Here is an 18,195-nt window from a genome sequence, read left to right as displayed (position 1 = left end):
TTTTTGATGTCCGTCTGGAGTTGGTATCAGTGAGGATGATGGAGTCAAGAGGGGCTGTTTGTGAAAACTATAGCCTTGGAAGAGACCAGCTTGTGTGTGCGTAGAGGGGTTTGTGCGTGCTAGAACACATCAGCATGATGCTCTGACTACTCATTGTAGACACACCAGGAATGAGGAGTTGTTCCACATGCTGTCTTTTTGTCTGAAGGAGAGATGAGAGATGCTGATTAGGAGACATAAACAGACTACAGAATTACTTTTTACAAGAGGGAGAAAAATACYGTTGTACTGTCATGCTCACATTCCTCCCCTTTAATTGAAAAAGTCTGTGTCTGTTGCAAGGTTTTCTACCTTTTACTTTGCTGTAATGATGAGGAGAGGAGGGAAAGTGTAAGATGTGAGTCACTACTCAGAGTGGATTTTGTCTGGGTGTCTGACAGATGCTTTGATATTCACGTTTGGTTGTACAAGGTATTGTATCTTCAGACTAGTAGTGAGTAAATATACAGGTCTGAAAACTCTTATGTGCACTGTATGTTTGCAAAAAGGAGAGGTCATTGCAAAGGAGAGCTRTGCCCATATATTCTGGGTCTGAAATGGGTCCTTTGGTGCTACCTTTATTTATGCTTTTATGTAGTGAGCTGTGGCTTAGGGATGGATTCTTTGGTCTTATGTGTGTGTATATATAGCTCCAAATCATTGAAAACTACTTATTCTATAACTCTACATACATAGAAAAAAATGCGTTTAATGACAGGCTAAACATTTACATGCAAAGAAGATTCCAGGATTAAGGAGAAATTGTGAAGCGTGGGCTGACACTGGTTAGTTCTGAGTAGCGGATGGGAAAGTTCATGTGTTCTGCTAGTGTTTAATTTTGGAAGTGCTATGGTGAGTGGAGGTGGGGAGAAGGTGAAGAAGAATGAGGTGATCTTTTTATTCCCCTTCCTTATTCCATGCCAAAAGAAGGTTACAAAGATGTAGCCTCTATGGTTTGGGGAAAATGTAGTCTTTTCTTCCTAGGGAAAACTGTCAGATCCTGTGGGCTCAGTTGAAGCTCTTTGAGACTAAAGGACTCCCAGCTGACCACTGACACTTGAACCCTTCCTAGTGATGTTTCCACAGTAGAGGACTGAGATAACACCTGCAAGGCCAATAGGAATTTACTTGATGAGGTTTTGCATAACTGAGGTGATGTGATGTTGCACCTTCTCAGCCTCTTCAAAGCTCCACTGAAGGACTCAGTGGTGGAGAGTCTCTGACTACACTCTCCAGGGAGAATTTGGGAAAAGGAGAGTCATGACCTTTGCCAGGAGTGAAGTCAAAGCCATCTATATTGAATTTAGCTTGTGCTACTTTAAGAGCCTTTTTTTTTCTTTCTCTCTCTCTCTCTCTTTTTTTTTAACTAGTCAATGTTTTTATTGCAAATACCCAAGTAGTATACATGGCTTGACCAGTTACAACTTCCCTAGTGCCTTAGCTTCCCACATTCTGGGATGAYGGGCCAACAAATGAGGGAAACGTGGTTGTGGGGAAAAGAGTAGAGAAGTAAAGAACTCTTGSCATAACTCTTCTTCCTAATCATTTAACAAAACTGACAAAATGCCTAATTCAAGGGCATTAGTTATGATCATAATTAAAGGATCAGCTACCAGAAAGCTATAGTTTCTGTAAGATTTTTCCCCTCACAGCATAGCACAACTATGAGGTTTTTTTTCAGTGCAGTGTTCTAGAGTGCCTGGAGGTAGGGCAGCTTGCTGCAACTATTCCTGGTTGCTTATCTTCCCTCACATAAGGAGGCTCATTGGAGCCACTGGGAGCACTCCCATTGGCAGGACTTAAATTTTGTTGGCTAAGATCCAGTAGGGACTAGACAATTGTTAAAGATATTAAGGTTCTCAAAGCTGAAATCTTATGTGTTTATAACTTTCTATTCTCCTCTGAAATTGTTTCTATAGTAAAGGTTGAAATTTTGAGATGGAGAAAGGGAATGATGCATGCTTATGTTTTATTATTGGCCTTGCAGGGGTATCTGGATTTCTAAGTGGTTGCATAGGGTCCTAAGAAGCATACTGTACCCCTTAAGCTTGGCAAAAAGCCTTTTTTTGAGTGCTTACAGACAGAAACACAGGGATGGAAGATGGATTCAGAAAGTCAGGTGGGAGAGGACAAGGCAGCAATGAGACATCATTGCCTTGCAAGATAGGCAGTATTTTCAGCCCAACCCTGCTGAGCTGCTGTCAAGTTTTTTGACTAAAGTTTAAGAAATGTCAAGTTTCTCTTATGTRGTTAATGAGATGCAGAGGAAAAAAGATCATGCTCTGTTAAACATGTTTGTTTATATAAAGTRGGCATGTATGAGCAATTTAAAAATATGTAGCTGTTCAATTGCAATTAGCCTTATACTCCYGACCAAGTTTAAGTTATCATGTTATGCTAGCACAGTTTGCAGCTAGTAGGGTGTAGCCTATCAGAGGCTGGAAGTGCCCAGTACTCACAGCATCCTGTTTAATGAGGTGGGTACCTCAAGTACTTCTCTTTGGAGTGGGTGGAGACAAGCTGGAGCAACAGGCAGTGTAAAAGGAGGTGCATATGCCATACTGCTCCAGGGAGCTGTGCCTTGGCATGCTGTACTCATCACTCTTTCTACAGRTGGGTAGCAAAGAAAGGGAGCAAACTTGGATATTGAGAGGATGAGCAGATAGAAACTTAGGGGCTTGTTGTTAGGATTTATGTCCCCCCTTTTTTTTTGCCTCTGCAGATCTGGCACAGCTGGGRCTCGTTCAGTGCTCTGTCCTTTCTTTGTTCTCTTTGGCAGCCTACTTCYGTAGGGCTCCTGTGTCTCAAGAAACTGGCAGAGCAATGGTCTAGTGACAACACACTTGGAGTAGTTTAAGCAGTTGTGAGGAGCAGTGTCAGATACTTCAGTAAGYGTTTAGTGAAAGCAATCTACTCATATTAGGGTCTAATCCTATGTTATTCCTTCTTAATGATCCTCTATTGCTTCTGATCATACTCCAGCATAGTCAGTAGTTAAACATGTTGTTTTCTTAATGGAAAATGYTGATACTGGCCATAGTGACTTCCCCGTGGTCTGATCTTCAAACTTGACTCCAAATCTTTGATTCACTAAATGGCATTGTAGCTAAGACTTGAAGGGTACCACTGGAAAATAGCCTCCTTTCTCCCTCCCCACAAATTTCTAAGTCGTTGAAATATGTTTGGATTGCAGAGAGTTTTCAATGTCTTGATGTTCAAGGTAACTAAAATAAAAAAACCCACCATGTTATCTATAATATCGGATTAGATAGGGTCAAACTAAACCATTGTGCCTGTTAATTCACTGAGCAGTCAGACAAAAGTTATTGTAAAAGGAAAATGAAATTATTTTTAGTTTTTATTCATGTAAATCTAAAGTTGCATAAAAATGCTTTTTTTGATGCTTATAATAAACAAGATCATAAGAGGATAATCTTAAAAGCTCAGTTTTCTTGACCTAACAGAATGAAATGGCAGAGATATTAAAGATATCATCTTATGGTAAGCTTAAAAAAAAAGCATTTCTCAAGCAATGCCTTCTAAAAATAAATATCCAGATACGTTATTTTTTTCAATATATATTGTATTACATTAAATATTTGTAATATATGCTGTTATTCCATGATTCTATGGGGGATCTCAGTGGTTCTCAGCTCAGTGGTTCTTTGGGTTGTGGAAAATTCTGCACACTTTTTGACCCTAACATGTTTCTTTCTGTCACCTTTGAAGCCTGTCTTTGGCTCTGATCTCTTCGTTCTTGGACTGTAGGAGCTGGGCTCTCTGCAGCAGCGCTCACCTGCCTGCCCTGCCATGCACTGCTCTCTCCAAACACAGCCTGGGAGGCTCCTGAGAAAGAAGCCATCTCCACCAGAGGAACCAGCCTGCCTAGCTGGTTTGCCCTYAGAAGAGAACATATTATGAGCAAACAGATATAGGTGATCCCTCTAGCACATGTGGTTACATTGTTTTCACTTTAACAATATAAGTTTCAAATATCATAAAAATAGTTTTATGTTAGAACAGGCCAATGTCACAAATATCTTCTGAAAACTCCCTATTCTAAAGTATAAACATTCCAGCCCAAAGAGTTAACATATCACAAGGTTTTGTTACTCAGTTAAGGAAAATAAATGTTTCTTTTTCTGTATTGGAGGTAAATTGTTACATTAAACCTCCTATTCCTGTTTCTGCTAGGACCTGTAGCCAAGCTACTGATCAGCTCAACTCAGAGTTCAAATTCTTTTACAATGCTACAATTACCAAAAATCTTTGTGTGGTTAACGAACAGGACCTATCATTTGCTTTTGTCATTAATGTTATGAAGAGTTTTTTTTTTGTTTGTTTTGTTTTGTTTTTTAAGCAGTATGTCACCTTTTGTCAACAGGAAGTTACAAATAAAGTACACCAAAGCAGTTTGGATGGAAATTCCTTGTAACTTAGCATTAACAGATGTTGCATACTATCATTAGGAATAGGAGTGTTATTTAGATGAGCTTCAGAGTCTAATCTTACTCTGATAGCTAATACTTTGAATTATGCTCAGTAAAACTTGTTGTTTCGTTGTCTTTTGGAGACATTTGAAAGTTTTTTGATGCCAAAATGCAGAAGTTCTGTTGTATAGCAGCAACTTCCATAGCTCTAGACTGTCTAGGTGAATATAGGACTTTAGGGGAATTTTGTTATTGACTGTCTGTGAGACTAGGCATACTATGATAGTGTGCTGCAAGCAGGCTGCACCATCAAGCTGCTCAGACATACTAAGTTTGATGCATCTAGGTTGTGCCCAGTGTGATGCTCATGAGCGTGCCCAGGGCTCATGTGCAGAAAGTCTGATGCAGGGAGMATTCAGTCTATTGCTTTCAGGCCTGTCGATGTCAGCTGTGCTGTATCATGAGTTTAGRTATGTCCTAGTTCAAGCACTGTTCAGGAGAACTGGGTGAAGTTAGTGGCTTCTGTGATATGATCATCTGACCTCGTCACCATCAGACAGGCTTCCTTCAGTCCTCAGAGATTCAGTGAATATTGCTGTTGTGTTTCACATCAGGATTGAGAAGATACAAATACCATGCTTTGTTTATGTATTTTGGTTTACTAACAGACTGCATTATTTCTTTTTCAGACTTTGAGAAAGTGATCTGAAAGTGCCTCTCCTAGTGATCTGTCAGCTGAGAGTAACAGCATTTATCTCACCATTAACAGTTGGATTCCCTTTCTTTCAACTCCTCTCTTTTTTAGGAATAAAGGGGGAAGAAAACACTTTTCCCCTCTCACTTACTCCAAAGTAGTATTGCAAGGAAACACAGAAAGGATTCCCACAATTGCAAGAGCATTCTCACTAACTATATTCCTTTCAAAGTTTTTTTTTTTTCTTTTTTTTTGCTATCATGATATGAAAATACTTAATAAGGCCGGTACTTCTTGAACAGCAACTCAAGGGCTCACTTCTTGAACAGCAACTCAAGGGCTCATAATTTCTCTAGGCGTTCTGATGAAAACATGTGAGAGAAACTGCCCTTGTTCTCACGCACCAAACAGCATAGTTACTTAGGCTGCTGGTTCTTTATACAAATTTTTTAAAATAAAAAATTTACATTGCAGAAAGCTGTCATGAAAAATTATACATCTGACATTTTAAGCCCTACTCAAAGAGAACAGATACTGAATGACTTTTATTCTCTCTAATACTTCAGTTTAGTAACATTTTATGGTAATCCAGAATTGAGTTTCTTTTAAATATACACTTGTAATCAGGTCAATGGATTGCTTGCTGCATTAAGGCATAGATGTAAAACAGTAATTGTGAATATATTAAAATTATTTAAAAGTAGACCTTCTATCCATGGATCTCATTGCTTTTTAGAGACCATAGCGCTTGTGTAACTTGTTCATGATCCCATTGCAAAGAAGGAAAAACATTCAGACTTTAATACTCAGGACAACTCAAACGTGTGATTAGACATCCTGTTTGAATATGGAGGGTTTCCTAAATTGGAGTTTTTATTGTATGTTTTATAGCCTTACTGAATCAGTGCTTGATAAGCAATGCTGTATGGACTACTTAGGTACCTCTGTGTAGGCAGTACCTGTCACAAGGAGGAGAAATTAATGCGTTGTGGTTTACAGTCCAATCGATTAGAGCACAAAAGTACTAGTACTAGATCAATCCTTTGTGCAGACCTGATGAGTTTAGAGAAGCTGCCTTAAAAATGAATTTTAAAAACATTATCTTGAGAGATAGGACAGCCAAGGACTTGTAACTAAAACAGATAAGGATAATACRGTTTTGTTGAAATTGCAAGTACCATGTGGATTTCTGTCAACTGTCTTCATATGTCCTAATTTCATAGCTCAGTTTATATCTTCTGTGATCTGACCCCATAATCTTACTAATACTCTGTTTTATATTTTAAATCTTCCCATAATTATTCCTTTTCTCCAAAGACTTTTTTTTTTTTAACATTGGTTTTGAATGCTTACATGTTTCAGGTAGTTTTCTTATACTTTTTTAAGGGGTAACCTTAGTTACAGGAAACAAAATATGATGCTGKGTTAAGCTATAGCAAAACAAGTTTTCACATTATATTGAAGTCATTTTTATAATGGGTGGAGTACTCCAAAAATCTTTAAGGTATGGGATACAACTGCAGTGTTTGCAAATATTTCTCTAGGAAAGTTGAACGAATCCTGGTATGTCACATAGGAACTTAAGCAGAGGTGCTGTAAGTACTTTTGTTTTGATACTAAAATGATTTTTATAAAATAGGGAAGTACTATATCATGTGTTAGGCCTTACATGACCTTAAATCTAACCCCAAACCTTGTTATGATCCCATGGTGTGTATAAAAGTCTATATCTGGCACTGGTTTATGRCAAGCCCAGGAAGGTCCTGGGGCAGAGGGGACTGTGAGAACCCACCCTGCCCAGCAGGATGGGCTCAGGGGCATGCCAGCACACAGGGTAGCTTGGCTGGACGTGGCAAATCCCTCTTCTTGGAATACATCCCTGCAGATTTCTTCCCTGTCTTTGCAGAAATGTGAAGTTATCATGTGGATCCCTTCTGTGAAGGCTGCCTATATGAAGGTGACCTGAGTCTTTAGGTAGCTTGGACTTTGGCTGCTTTCAGAGTGATGAAGATGTATCACAGGTGTCTGCAGGGTGATGGCATGAGGGCTGGGCCAGAGTGCTCTGCGCTTCTGCTGAACCGTCCAAGTAACCTGAGCTCTCCTTAGTATCACAGAGCTGTGTAGTCTGCCATGTAAATGCAACGTCTGGGTGCTCCCATGAAAAATACCTTGCTTTGATTAATCTATTTTGTATTATTGATGGTTTTGTTACCAGGGAAAAACATGTACAGCAACCTTTTCATCCAGTGAGTATTTCCTGGAGTAATGTATCTTGTGTTTGTACATTTTCTGACTTCCTTTAAACTCAGCATAGACCTGAAAGAATAGTCCTGAACTAATTCAGCAGAAATGTTTGCAAACACAAGGCTTGAATTAGCATCTCTAAGAATGCCGTTGTTGTTTTTGGAAGCAGTATGTGAAAAACGAAAGGATGACTTACAATTCTGAATATAATCCGTTCATTCTTCTCAGTGCAGAAGGCTTTCATGACCTCTTGTGACATTTCTAAGTGGTGAAAGTCACGTTCATACATCTTACTATTTTTTTTTTTTTAAGCTAAGTACAGCAACTTGATAGCAGGCACAATATCCTTCTGATGCTATAGTTTAGGATACTTGTGACTTGTTTGCTCTATCACACATACAGAGGAACTTTTGTTCTTTGAGCCTGGTAATCTTGGTTTGAGGCACCTGGGCAGACTTGTGCGAGTCTTAAGTTTGTTTGTGATTGTGACAAGGATGTTACCTTATAGTGCATGTTCACAGGGAAAGCTTTAGCCCTAGGTTACATCAGTTTTTAACATCTATTCATGGAGCACTTGAAGATGTAATTTGAAACATCTGTCCTTTACATGTGAGTAGTGAGTACCTTGAAGAAATTTCAATGGTATAGACACTGAAAGCCTTTTCCAAGGGGAATGAATGTGTCTGTCTCTTAACATGGAATGGCCACAAAACATGACTAATGCTATAACCTGTTCTGGCCTGTACCCATGGAATAAATGTAGCCCATTCATCATATTTGGGGTGGTTAATTGTCTCCACCTTAGGACACTAGGATCAAGATTTGCCACTGGTAACTCTCTGGAAGTACAGTGGATACTTACTGTCAGGCAGCATTTTCCAAAACAAGACTGGACAGGCTGATGTCAGGAAGCCATTAAGGTGAACAAATGAACTCAAATGCTTTTTTTTTTTTTTTTTTTTTTTTTTTTTAAAAAAAAACTCAAAAGACCTACTGTTTTCCTGTTAGTGGTTCTGCCTCTTATTTTCCCATCCCCTTGGCCTTTTTCATTCTATTTTGAGTATACTTCTGTTTTCTTGCATATGGATGCTGTTGAGACATTTCAGTGCTGTGTGAAAGTGTGAAGCTTTGTCACCTCCCAGATACAAAGCAAAAGTGTCTACAGGCAATTAAACAAAACAGGAATATTGACACTATTGAGTACTCATCAAATTGCGTTCCTGGTGACTATGCAGTTGATGCTTTCTTAGGACTGACTCCATCTAATTCATCAACATCCGTTCAAACTTCTGCTCATGCCTTATCCTATAGCACCAACACTATTTTAATATGAGGAACCAGAAAGAAGAGTGTTCCTACAGAACTTTTCCTTATAAGATGGGAGGCGTACAATTTGAGGAAATATGTCCCATTTCCTGGAAGTCATGTGCAATGTAGAAGGAATGTCATCTGTGTATGTGTGTGCATGTACATAGCTTGCAGAAATATGGGAAACTTTGGTCTTTACAAGTCATGAGTGTTTACACACATAGTGGGGCTGGTTTGACCCTTCATTGCCACTGTTTTTTTTACTGGTGCAGAATTTAGTCTAGTATCTTACTGCAGATTAGAGTGTCCCTGAGATGTGTTTATCCTTATTCCATAATATCTCATGAGCGTTATTGTTGTTCAGTACACAAACTCCTTTTGTGAGGAGTTTTGTGCTGTATTCCAGTTTGCTCAGCTTTTAATATACATTTCTTGCTTTATTGGGGATTCTATCCTAAAAGAGCTATTTTTGTGTGTGAAGAATGAACACGGAAGAGAAGATATTAGYGATTAGAAATGTATTTCATATATATGAGGGTCCATTTTTTTTTCCAGAGACTTTCCATTAACTTTTAYATCAGGTCATTTTTATTAATAACATTTAAATATGGCATATTCTTTTCCTCTTTGTGCTCAAATGATTCTTCAGTGTCCCTCTCTTCCCTGCACAACACATACATCCAAGGTGTTTTGTTTTCAGCATAAACTCTTGGCAACTCATCTGTAATTACAGTAGGAATTTTAATCTACTGTAAAACGAGCTGATAGATATATAATCAACTAATGATAGTTTGTGGGACTAGGCCTAGCAAAGTGAAAGCTGTAAAAYTGCATCAGCTGAGGTGGAACTTCACAGCTTCTCTGCAGTGTATGGAAAACTCAGTTTTGCCTGGGTATGAAAGTTGGAGTGATGGTCTGAGAGCCCTGGGGCCAAGCAAAGTGTGTTCAAGTGTTGGGAAAGAGGAGGAGAAGCAGTAGTGGGTGAGAACTGGATGAAAGACTAGTGTCTWTCCCTCCCTATCATTTCCATGATCTGATCTGATCATCGGGTATGAATGTCCTCTCTGTCTGATTTCTCTTCAGAGTGCTACTGCTGTTGGATGAAGCTATTCTTCTCTGTAACTTTGAACTCCTTCCCTTGCAAGCTTCCCTTGTCAGCAGCAGGAGTRGCAATTCTGGTGGACTGAAGCAGAGACCAGTTTGGCTGCTCTGGGGAAAGGATTAGGCTAAGTAGGCTGTGCATCCACTCTCTCTTTGGCAAACAGATTTTCATTTGCAAATAGAAGGGCTTTGCCTATGCCAACCTGACCTGGAGAACTGCTATGGACAAGCTGGCTCCTTAGGGAGCACAGAAGGGATGCTGTTGATGGTGGCCACCGTGTATCCTCCAGGTGTTGTGCAGGCAAGTGGCATGGCAGTGACCCTAAACCTGTTGAACCTCACTGGGGAAATTAAGGCTGTGGTGAGGTCAGCCAGCCTGGGCCTTTTTGGAGGCTCAATTCTCTGGTCCACCACCTTTGTTTTGTGTTACCTGGTGGAGTTTTCTACAGGGTACTTGTTTTAGGAAGAACCTCTGCCTCACTCTCACATCCTGGTGCAAGAGAAGAAGGCATGAGGGTGAGAAAAGGAACAAAGCTGAATTTAATCTAGAAACACTCTTTGGGAGACTGGGGTGCCAGAGGTATTGTAACAAGTCTCCGTAGCTATCAAACCATCACATCTGGTCACTACTTGGGCACAGTGGCATATCAGGAGCCTGCTCTTTGTGCTGATGTACTCTTTTGCTGTCACACTGACTGCCATATTTAGGCCATCTTAAATTAGCCTCCACACAAACCTCTATCATACACCGAATCTTTCTACTACTTCCTTAATAGAAGTGTGCAGGGTCATAACCCCGTCAGTTATAAAATTAAGGGAATGGGGAATTTGGGAATTGTTAACAGCTGTATTCATTTTACAGTCCTAAATCCTGACATGTTCCCACTTGTTCTGTTTTTCATCACTCCTCTTAATACTGCCACGTTTTATCACATAAATGAAGAAATGATGACTCTGTGTAGTGTAGTGGTGAGTAGCTGTACAGGTAGAGCTGCTGTAGAAAAGCATACCTGAATAAATGTATTATAATTCTCCTAAATAAGATAACGTCTATCACGTAGTTCAAAATAACAGGTAGTTCTTGATCTGCCATAGCATTTCCACTGACTCACTGATTTTTTTTTTTCTTTTTTTTTTTGGTCTCCTCTGTTGCAGTAATTGCGGAACAGTATTACAGTTTCTGACTCAGAGAGAGGCTTCGTTCCAAGGGCTTCTGGCAATGCTGTAATTCCAGCTCTACGGTTGCATGAAATGAATCGTGGGGGACATCATGGTAGCAGGCGGGGACTGAGCCAAGAATAATGTGGGTGTGGTGTGTGTTTTGAACTAGTGATGGCAAACTATTAAAGGAAGAGCTTGCTTTGGATAAGCAGCTAGATATTTGGTTGTCGGAATCGTAGCTATGGTCTGAGGTCTCTAAAACTGGGTGCTCACAAGAGAGACATCTCGAGGGAGACATCTGAAKGCTTCTCTACCAGGCGGAGCTAGGAAACTACTCAGTGTCAAAATGAAAACCAGACAAGTGTGCCTGTTTTTCAGATTTGGTATGATTTCACTACTTTTGAGGAAAGACAGTCTTCAGACCTGTGGGGAGTGAGACTCCTGGGCCGCCCTGAGGAAGGGAATCTGTTACGTGTCGGGTTGTGGGGTAGGCGCTGTGGGCAAGGCTTTGTGCTGTCTCTGGGTGCTCTGTCCCTTCTCCTCATCCCTTCTCCCTCTGGCCCCCCGGGCTYGCGCTGCAGGTACAGGCAGCACGTCTCGCGGGCACTGCCTGACTGCAGCCGGCAGGGCAGCTCCCCAAGCAGCAGGAAGGCAGCAATGCACTGCCAAATATGACCTGACAGCACTGCCACGAGGGCACTTAGGACTGCGGGGAGGGACGTAGAGGTGGACCAAAGGGCTCTGCTCTCCTCTTTGTCTCGTAAGATGTCAGGTCTGACAGGYACATGGGCAAGTTTTGATCCTTTGCTGTCATGCTCAGGCAGCCTCCATGYGTGGTGCAGCTTTTTAGGCTAAGTAAAAAGCTAAGTAGAGCACTCCTGCTTTGCACTGATCAGAACAGCTGTGTGCAGCAGGCCACCAGGTCCCTGCTCATAAGAAACGCGTGTGTGAAAGTCTTCTTGCCTTCAGTTAAGTGTGTTCAGAAACAGGTCTGTGGAAGTCGGGCCAAGTTTCTTGCAGATGGGAATAGCTTCTATAGCTTCTCCTGTGCTTTAAATGCTGTACCCATCCCACTGTCTGTCCTGAAGTGAATTAAATCTGTAAATGTCATTTTTGTCGCTTCAGCATGAGAATGYTCTCTTCTTTTTCAGTGTAACTAGGTGAGAATGGGGATCTTGAAACTTCTTATGGTTATGGTGCAGTGTTTTTTAAATGCCTCAGTCAGAAAACAACAACAACAAAAAAGAATTAGAAGAGGGGAATATATGTGAAATATGCTTACTCTTCTGGATTTAAGTTCCTACCCCACACAGAAGTAGGATGTGCAATCTCCTGTGTTTTGGTGCCTTTGCTACGGCTCCCAAGATGTCTCAATCACAACTCAGAGAAGAGGTAGCTTGTGGTAGCTACTCCTTATATAACAGGATAAATGTTTGGTGTGCTTGCTTAGGGAGTGGGAGGCCCACAGTCTGTGCTTGCTGTGGCGTTGCACTGCCCAGGAGAGCTCCTCAGCTACCAGGCTGGATGTAAAGTGAGAGGGGAGACGCTTACTGCAACTGTGCAGGTGCAGCAAAGGATTTAGGAGGGAAGGATTTATAGASGTGGGAGAAATATTAGTCTAAGTCAGTGGAGAGGGAACAGTGATGCTCATTTGGGAAGAGAATGACTTGGATCTTGTGCTAGGTCTATGTATATAACTATATATATGTACACATATAGTTATACCTATGTATTTTTTTTCCCTTTTTACTAATAATGCATAAGCCCAAGTAATATCCCTGCTCTGAGGACTTTGGTGTTCCATACAACACTGGTAATGTATCATCTGTATGAATCCCATTTTCTGTATTATTTTTTTTTTTAACTTGAGAAATGGTCTGACTGATGCGCTTTTTGACACTGAGTTAAATATTCTCCGAGAATCAACCAAGATTGGGCCTTCTGGGTTCTCAGACATCATCTTGGTAAATTTTAAATGGCTTGAAGTGTGAGAATGGCACCAAGATGCCAAAGTAGTACATTTGGGTGTGCAAGTGCTGAGCTGTCAGCTCTCAGGTCAATGAAGTCRCTACATGGCTCACGTGAAGTTTCAGCTGCTGATTTCTCTTTTCAGGTTGAGTGGACCATTAATGAGCACATGGGCTCTGCTAGGAAGGCTTGCCCTCACACCATGACAGCTGACGAGTCAAAAGCTGGAGAGTTAGCTCTGGAGCCCCTGCTCACTTGCAAGCTATGTCTCTGTGAATATTCTCTGGATAAGATGACCACTCTTCAGGAATGCAGCTGCATCTTTTGCACATCGGTAAGATCCAGCAGTGCCTTTAGGTTATAGGAACAGAGTAAAGAGATAGACCTGTGAGATGGTGTTACCCATCCCCTGCTAGAATTGTGTGTTGCTGATAGAGGATGCTTTCCTAAAGAACATTTGGTGCTAATCTGTCTTGCCTTGTTTAAAAGAGTTCTGTCACTCTGCTTTCAATCTGTAACTCTAACCAATGTTCCCATAAAAAATAATAATAAATCCCAGTTGTAAATGTTTGGGTGAAAAAGATGCACTTTAAGACTGTCAGAGAAAATACATAGTCCACATGCAATCGCAGTATTTTTCTTTTTTTTTTTGAAGTAAAATTGTGCAACGTCATAGAATGACTATGGGATTTTGTTTCCCTATTAGCATTTTCTGAGTAGTCAGAGACCTTTTCTTTTAAATCTTCTGTGTAATTCTAAAGAAAAATGAACCTTGACCTATTGAAACACAATCTATGCTGCAGAGACACTGCCCAGGTCATGCATTGCCTGTAGCTGTCAGAGATGACTTTTCTCCTTGCAAATTCAGATGGTGGGGATGATGAAGACTGAGGCTGAGTGAGCTGATAAAGGTCCTAKAGATGTTAGTACTCTACTGGCTTCTTTGTCAGCATGGGAAGATGGGCACAGTTTACCAGGCCATGGTGACTTTGATGTACCTGAATAATGGATACTGGAAGCAGGTTAGAAGCCTTTAGAGAGAAGTTGGATTTTTTTTTTTTAACCCCATAATAAATGTATTTGGTTCTATTAAAAAAAAAAAAAAAGTGGATAAGCTTCAAACAACTACTTTTGAGTTTTTTTGCTTAATTGTTTGAATTCTTGGAAGAAATCTGGTATTTGTTAAGCTGGCTTTTGCCAAACTTCACTTACTTTGAATTTAGGACAGTTTAAATGAGATAAGAGTCTAGCACTGTTTTTCAAAAAACTGGGATAATATTGATATATATATATATATATATATATATATATATATATATATATATATATATTTTAACTTCATGAAACATCTTTTCCATATGGTCTTCCATAAAGCATTTTCACCTTGTTAGTTTATTACATACTTAATTTTTAAGAGAATATGCTTGAAAGGTGTGTGTGAAGATAACAGCTTTATRTTTAAAAATATGGAAATTTTAATACATTTGAAGTAGTCTCACTGTTTTTCAATAATTCAGTGATTCTGGTTTAGTGTCATTAATATTGCATTACTTTAACCTCATTGTTAGCTGGGCAGAGGAATCCTTTCCCCTCTGGGGAAGGGAGGAGGACTGCTGCAGACTGTGCCATGCAGAGCTAAGCTCTCTGCTCCTCCTGGGCAGCAGCTAAATGGAGAAGGCAGTGCCAGCTAGGTAGGATTGCTGTCCTTACCCTGTCAGTGCTGTAGCTGCCATCCTCGTCCCTGTCCAGTAGCAGGGAGATCATCAGCTGTGAGCTTGACCTGCTAGTGGCACGATGTCAATGATATGGAAGATACAGCCACAGTTGCTTTCTGTCCGTGATTTTTTCTGGCTCTGTCCACGTCCAGAGCCAACCACAGGTAATGACTGAATGCAGCTGGGAGATGTGTTTAGGCATGCTCCATGTATTTCAGTGGGCTTAATGTATCCTGGCTGTGCTTATGCTCAGTGTCCACCCTTTGTGTGGCTATSATTGCCTGTTCACCTCTGTCCTTCACAACTGCTTCCTGCTTATTCTGCGAGTGCCTTGCCTGGGCATGATCTCAGGAACGGGTGAGGAAGGAACAGCTCCTTCTTTGTCAGGCTTTTCGCGTCAAACAGCTGCTAACTTCTTGTTTCTGAGGCAGCTAGTGCCTAAGGYTGGCCAGAGGGCTGAGTCACTGCCTGCACAGCATGCTCTGTCCTTTCCTGCTTTCTTTCCTGTAGCTTGCCACGTGTGCTGAGATGGACATGAATGCTGGTGGGCTGGCAGCAGCACAGTTTCTATCCTGCCTWGGTTCTCTGCAGTTCCTCAGCACCTGTAAGGAAGCACCGTACTGTGTGATGCCAAGGCTCAGTGAGCCCTTCTCTGCAGGTTGCAGGCCTTGAAAAGCACCAAGATATGTGTGGTAGTCGTAAAGAAAAAGGGAAATATGAAGTGCTCATACTGGAAAAAAAAGATGGAGAAGAGAGGAAGGCCAATTGCCACCTGTAGCACAGGTCTGGTTGATGATCTGAACATCCTCCGAATGCATGTGTCTGTACTGATGTGTGAGATATAGGAAGTTCTTGTATCTTGTAGTGAGGGAAGCTCTGGAAACTTTTAGTCTGCATATATGCCTTTCCATCTTGAACCCAGAGCAGCTTGTGGGAGGCAGTGTGAGTTGCGCTAGGCTGTCACTTGTAGCTTTGGGTAGTGTCCAAAGAGCTGCGTGTTGCAGTGCAGTGGTGGAAGCATGTGGCTGCAGAGTGCCTCTGTGCCAATGCTTGCAAGGGGGACAGCTCATGGCACAGCCTTGAAGTAGCCGTGCTGATACGGAGTGCTGTGACTTTCCTCCYACCCATTCCAGGGCTTTTAGTTACCTTCACACTGCCATTAAGATGGTTACTGGGGTGATAGCTCAATCTTGAGTACAAGATCAAGTTTATGTTAGTTTTTGGGCTACCAGTGCTTTCAGCTTGAATAGCTTATTTTTATTTTTTATCATTAAGGCTAACTATATAGACCCAAGAGCGATATTAAATTTGAAATAAAGGTTTGAGATATGGACATCATGTATTCTACTCTACTAAAGTAAAACAATTAGTTTTGTTTAATTCTTGTTCTGTCACACACATGAAGTCTGTGAGATCTGCACCTATGATTGAGTTTCACTACAGCATTTCTGACTGTGGGGATAATTGGAAATTGTTACTCTGGGCGTATTGTGGGGAATATCTCCTTTTTCACTTGTAGCCTATAAAAYAAAGGAATTTAAATGAGCTGGAAAAATATCTGTATACAATTCTAACTTAGAAACTCTTGTAATAAACATTATACCTCATAAAATTTGTATTCCAGCCAAAGTAAGTAAACTGCATTTAAGTATGTGTATATTTGCCTTTTAGTGGAATGTTGCTATTGAGACAGGAGTTTTTTCCAACTAGCTATAAACATCTTTACTCTCTCTGTTCAGAGAAGAAAAATCAGATGGCTTTGCAGGACATGCTTGCCATCTTATATGGTAGCCTGGTGAAGTCTGAAGACGTGTTTCTACAACATTTGTTGCCGTTGGCATAAGACTCCAYTGAATATGAGATAAAGCAAACATTTACACATCCCAAGAATCTAGAAATGGCTGTAATTTACATCATGGCTTACTTGCGCTGAGTTTAATAGAAGTATTGCTGAGTTTAGTGTTTCTGTACAGGACTGTACACAGGGACAGGTATACTTTATCTGCAGAAGTTTTGCATAACTGCACTTTATATTATTCAGGTCACTTCCTATATTCATAAAACCTTTTTGGAGTGCCATGGTGTGGTGCACATTGCTGTTACTGAACACCTACCTACGCATCAGTTAGGGGATTCAGGATTGCTGTGACGGGAAGACAGGCGGATCACACCAGTTTCAAACTCTAAAGCCAGACTACTAAATTCATTCATTAGCAGCATGCTTTGTGCTAGTGATTAGTTCTTGCACAATATTAATAATTGTTACTACATGTGTAAAACTGTTAGTCTTTAACTCTTATATTGTAGATTAGTGGTGAGTATACAGCACTGACAGCTGCAGCCCGTGGTGGTTTTTGTCACAGAGGCTGAGGCCAAGGCCATTGCTCCCAGGGGCTCCTTGATGAAAGAAGGGGGAACAAAGCCACCTTGCCTTCTTTTTTTCTCTAATTGCTGCTTATGCCACATTTTTATGCTACTTGCTCAGTTCCCAGGAAAAGTCTCGTCTGTTCCTGATGCAGCTGATCTTGTGTTTTTTGGGTTTTTTTGGGGGGTATTTTTTTTATTTGTCTGGCCAGTCATCCTTCTTGCATGTTTGACAGGATGTCCTTCCTATTTGCGGTCCCTTGTGCTTATCTTGTCTTGAAACATTTTGTTCCTTGGGTGCCTCCTATGTTTTTTGCCTCTTTGCCTCTTTGGTTGTCACAGTACTTACGTATGTACGTAAAATGATTATACACTGTATTTAGCTATGTCCTGACAGCGTTACAAAATACAGTATTTTACAACACTTATATCTGAATCCAAAGCAAATTAATATGAATTATATTCTGATTAACACACTTATGATTTCTAGGTGTCAGAGGCCTCTGCTTTGCCTGTGGTATGCTAAATGAATCATGTATCTAGGAGTAGGTTTGCTTACTACATATTTTCAGGTGTCTTGGAAAAATATCACTGGGAGGCTGTTTGCCTCCCWAACAAGTGAACTCTTAATTACCAAATATCCAAATACATTGAGCCCAGAGGAGCTATTGAATACAAATGAAGTTTTGCATCTAAAACTATTTGTCTTCAAGTACAGGGACAAGTTGGCAATTCGTTCCTTGCAGTGCTGTAAAGATCCTAGAGTAGCCCTGTGGGGATACTCAATATTGGATCTGAAAGTGGCCTTTCCTCTATCTGATGCAGAGAAGCTGCTTGCAGATAAGCATAAGTAAAACTGTGGGCCATGTGCTTTGGCTGGGAAAAAGCATTATGAAACTGTCGCATTAAAATGTGTAAAACTCAGTGATACAGAAAGTTATTCTGTTTTGGTAAAAAGGCTGAAGAGAAGAGGTGCTTGCCCAGTCTAGCTTTTAATTGTGAAACTATGTCAGGTTTCCTAAATATTTGTGTCCTTTGTTCCTATACTCCCTCTCCATGTTCTCCCAGACATCGTCTGCTGCCCCTTCATTGGGCAAAAGCCAGGAAGGCCCTGGTGGGGTTGGAGCGAGGTGATGCTGCCTGGCTGCTCCCAGGAATGGACCTGCTGGCT

At 40.8% G+C, this 18,195-nt stretch overlaps 1 protein-coding gene across 2 annotated transcripts in view; it reads left to right on the top strand.

The window, feature by feature from the left end:
- The window catches only part of RNF144B (ring finger protein 144B), an 85,800-nt gene that overhangs the window by 38,955 nt on the left and 28,650 nt on the right, over window positions 1–18,195 (top strand). For both annotated transcript variants that reach the window (XM_085310037.1, XM_085310036.1), the window contains exon 2: window positions 13,091–13,279. In XM_085310037.1, coding sequence (XP_085166163.1) covers window positions 13,115–13,279 — 165 coding nt within the window. In that variant the 5' untranslated portion in view covers window positions 13,091–13,114. The remainder of the gene's footprint in view (window positions 1–13,090; window positions 13,280–18,195) is intronic.

This window comes from Rhea americana, unplaced genomic scaffold (genome assembly GCF_003343005.1).
Source record: "Rhea americana isolate MKP2758 unplaced genomic scaffold, rheAme1 scaffold_31, whole genome shotgun sequence".
In the NCBI taxonomy this organism is placed as follows: domain Eukaryota; kingdom Metazoa; phylum Chordata; class Aves; order Rheiformes; family Rheidae; genus Rhea; species Rhea americana.
Note: the sequence above shows the minus strand (reverse complement) of the source record. Positions and strands in the feature narration are given on the sequence as shown.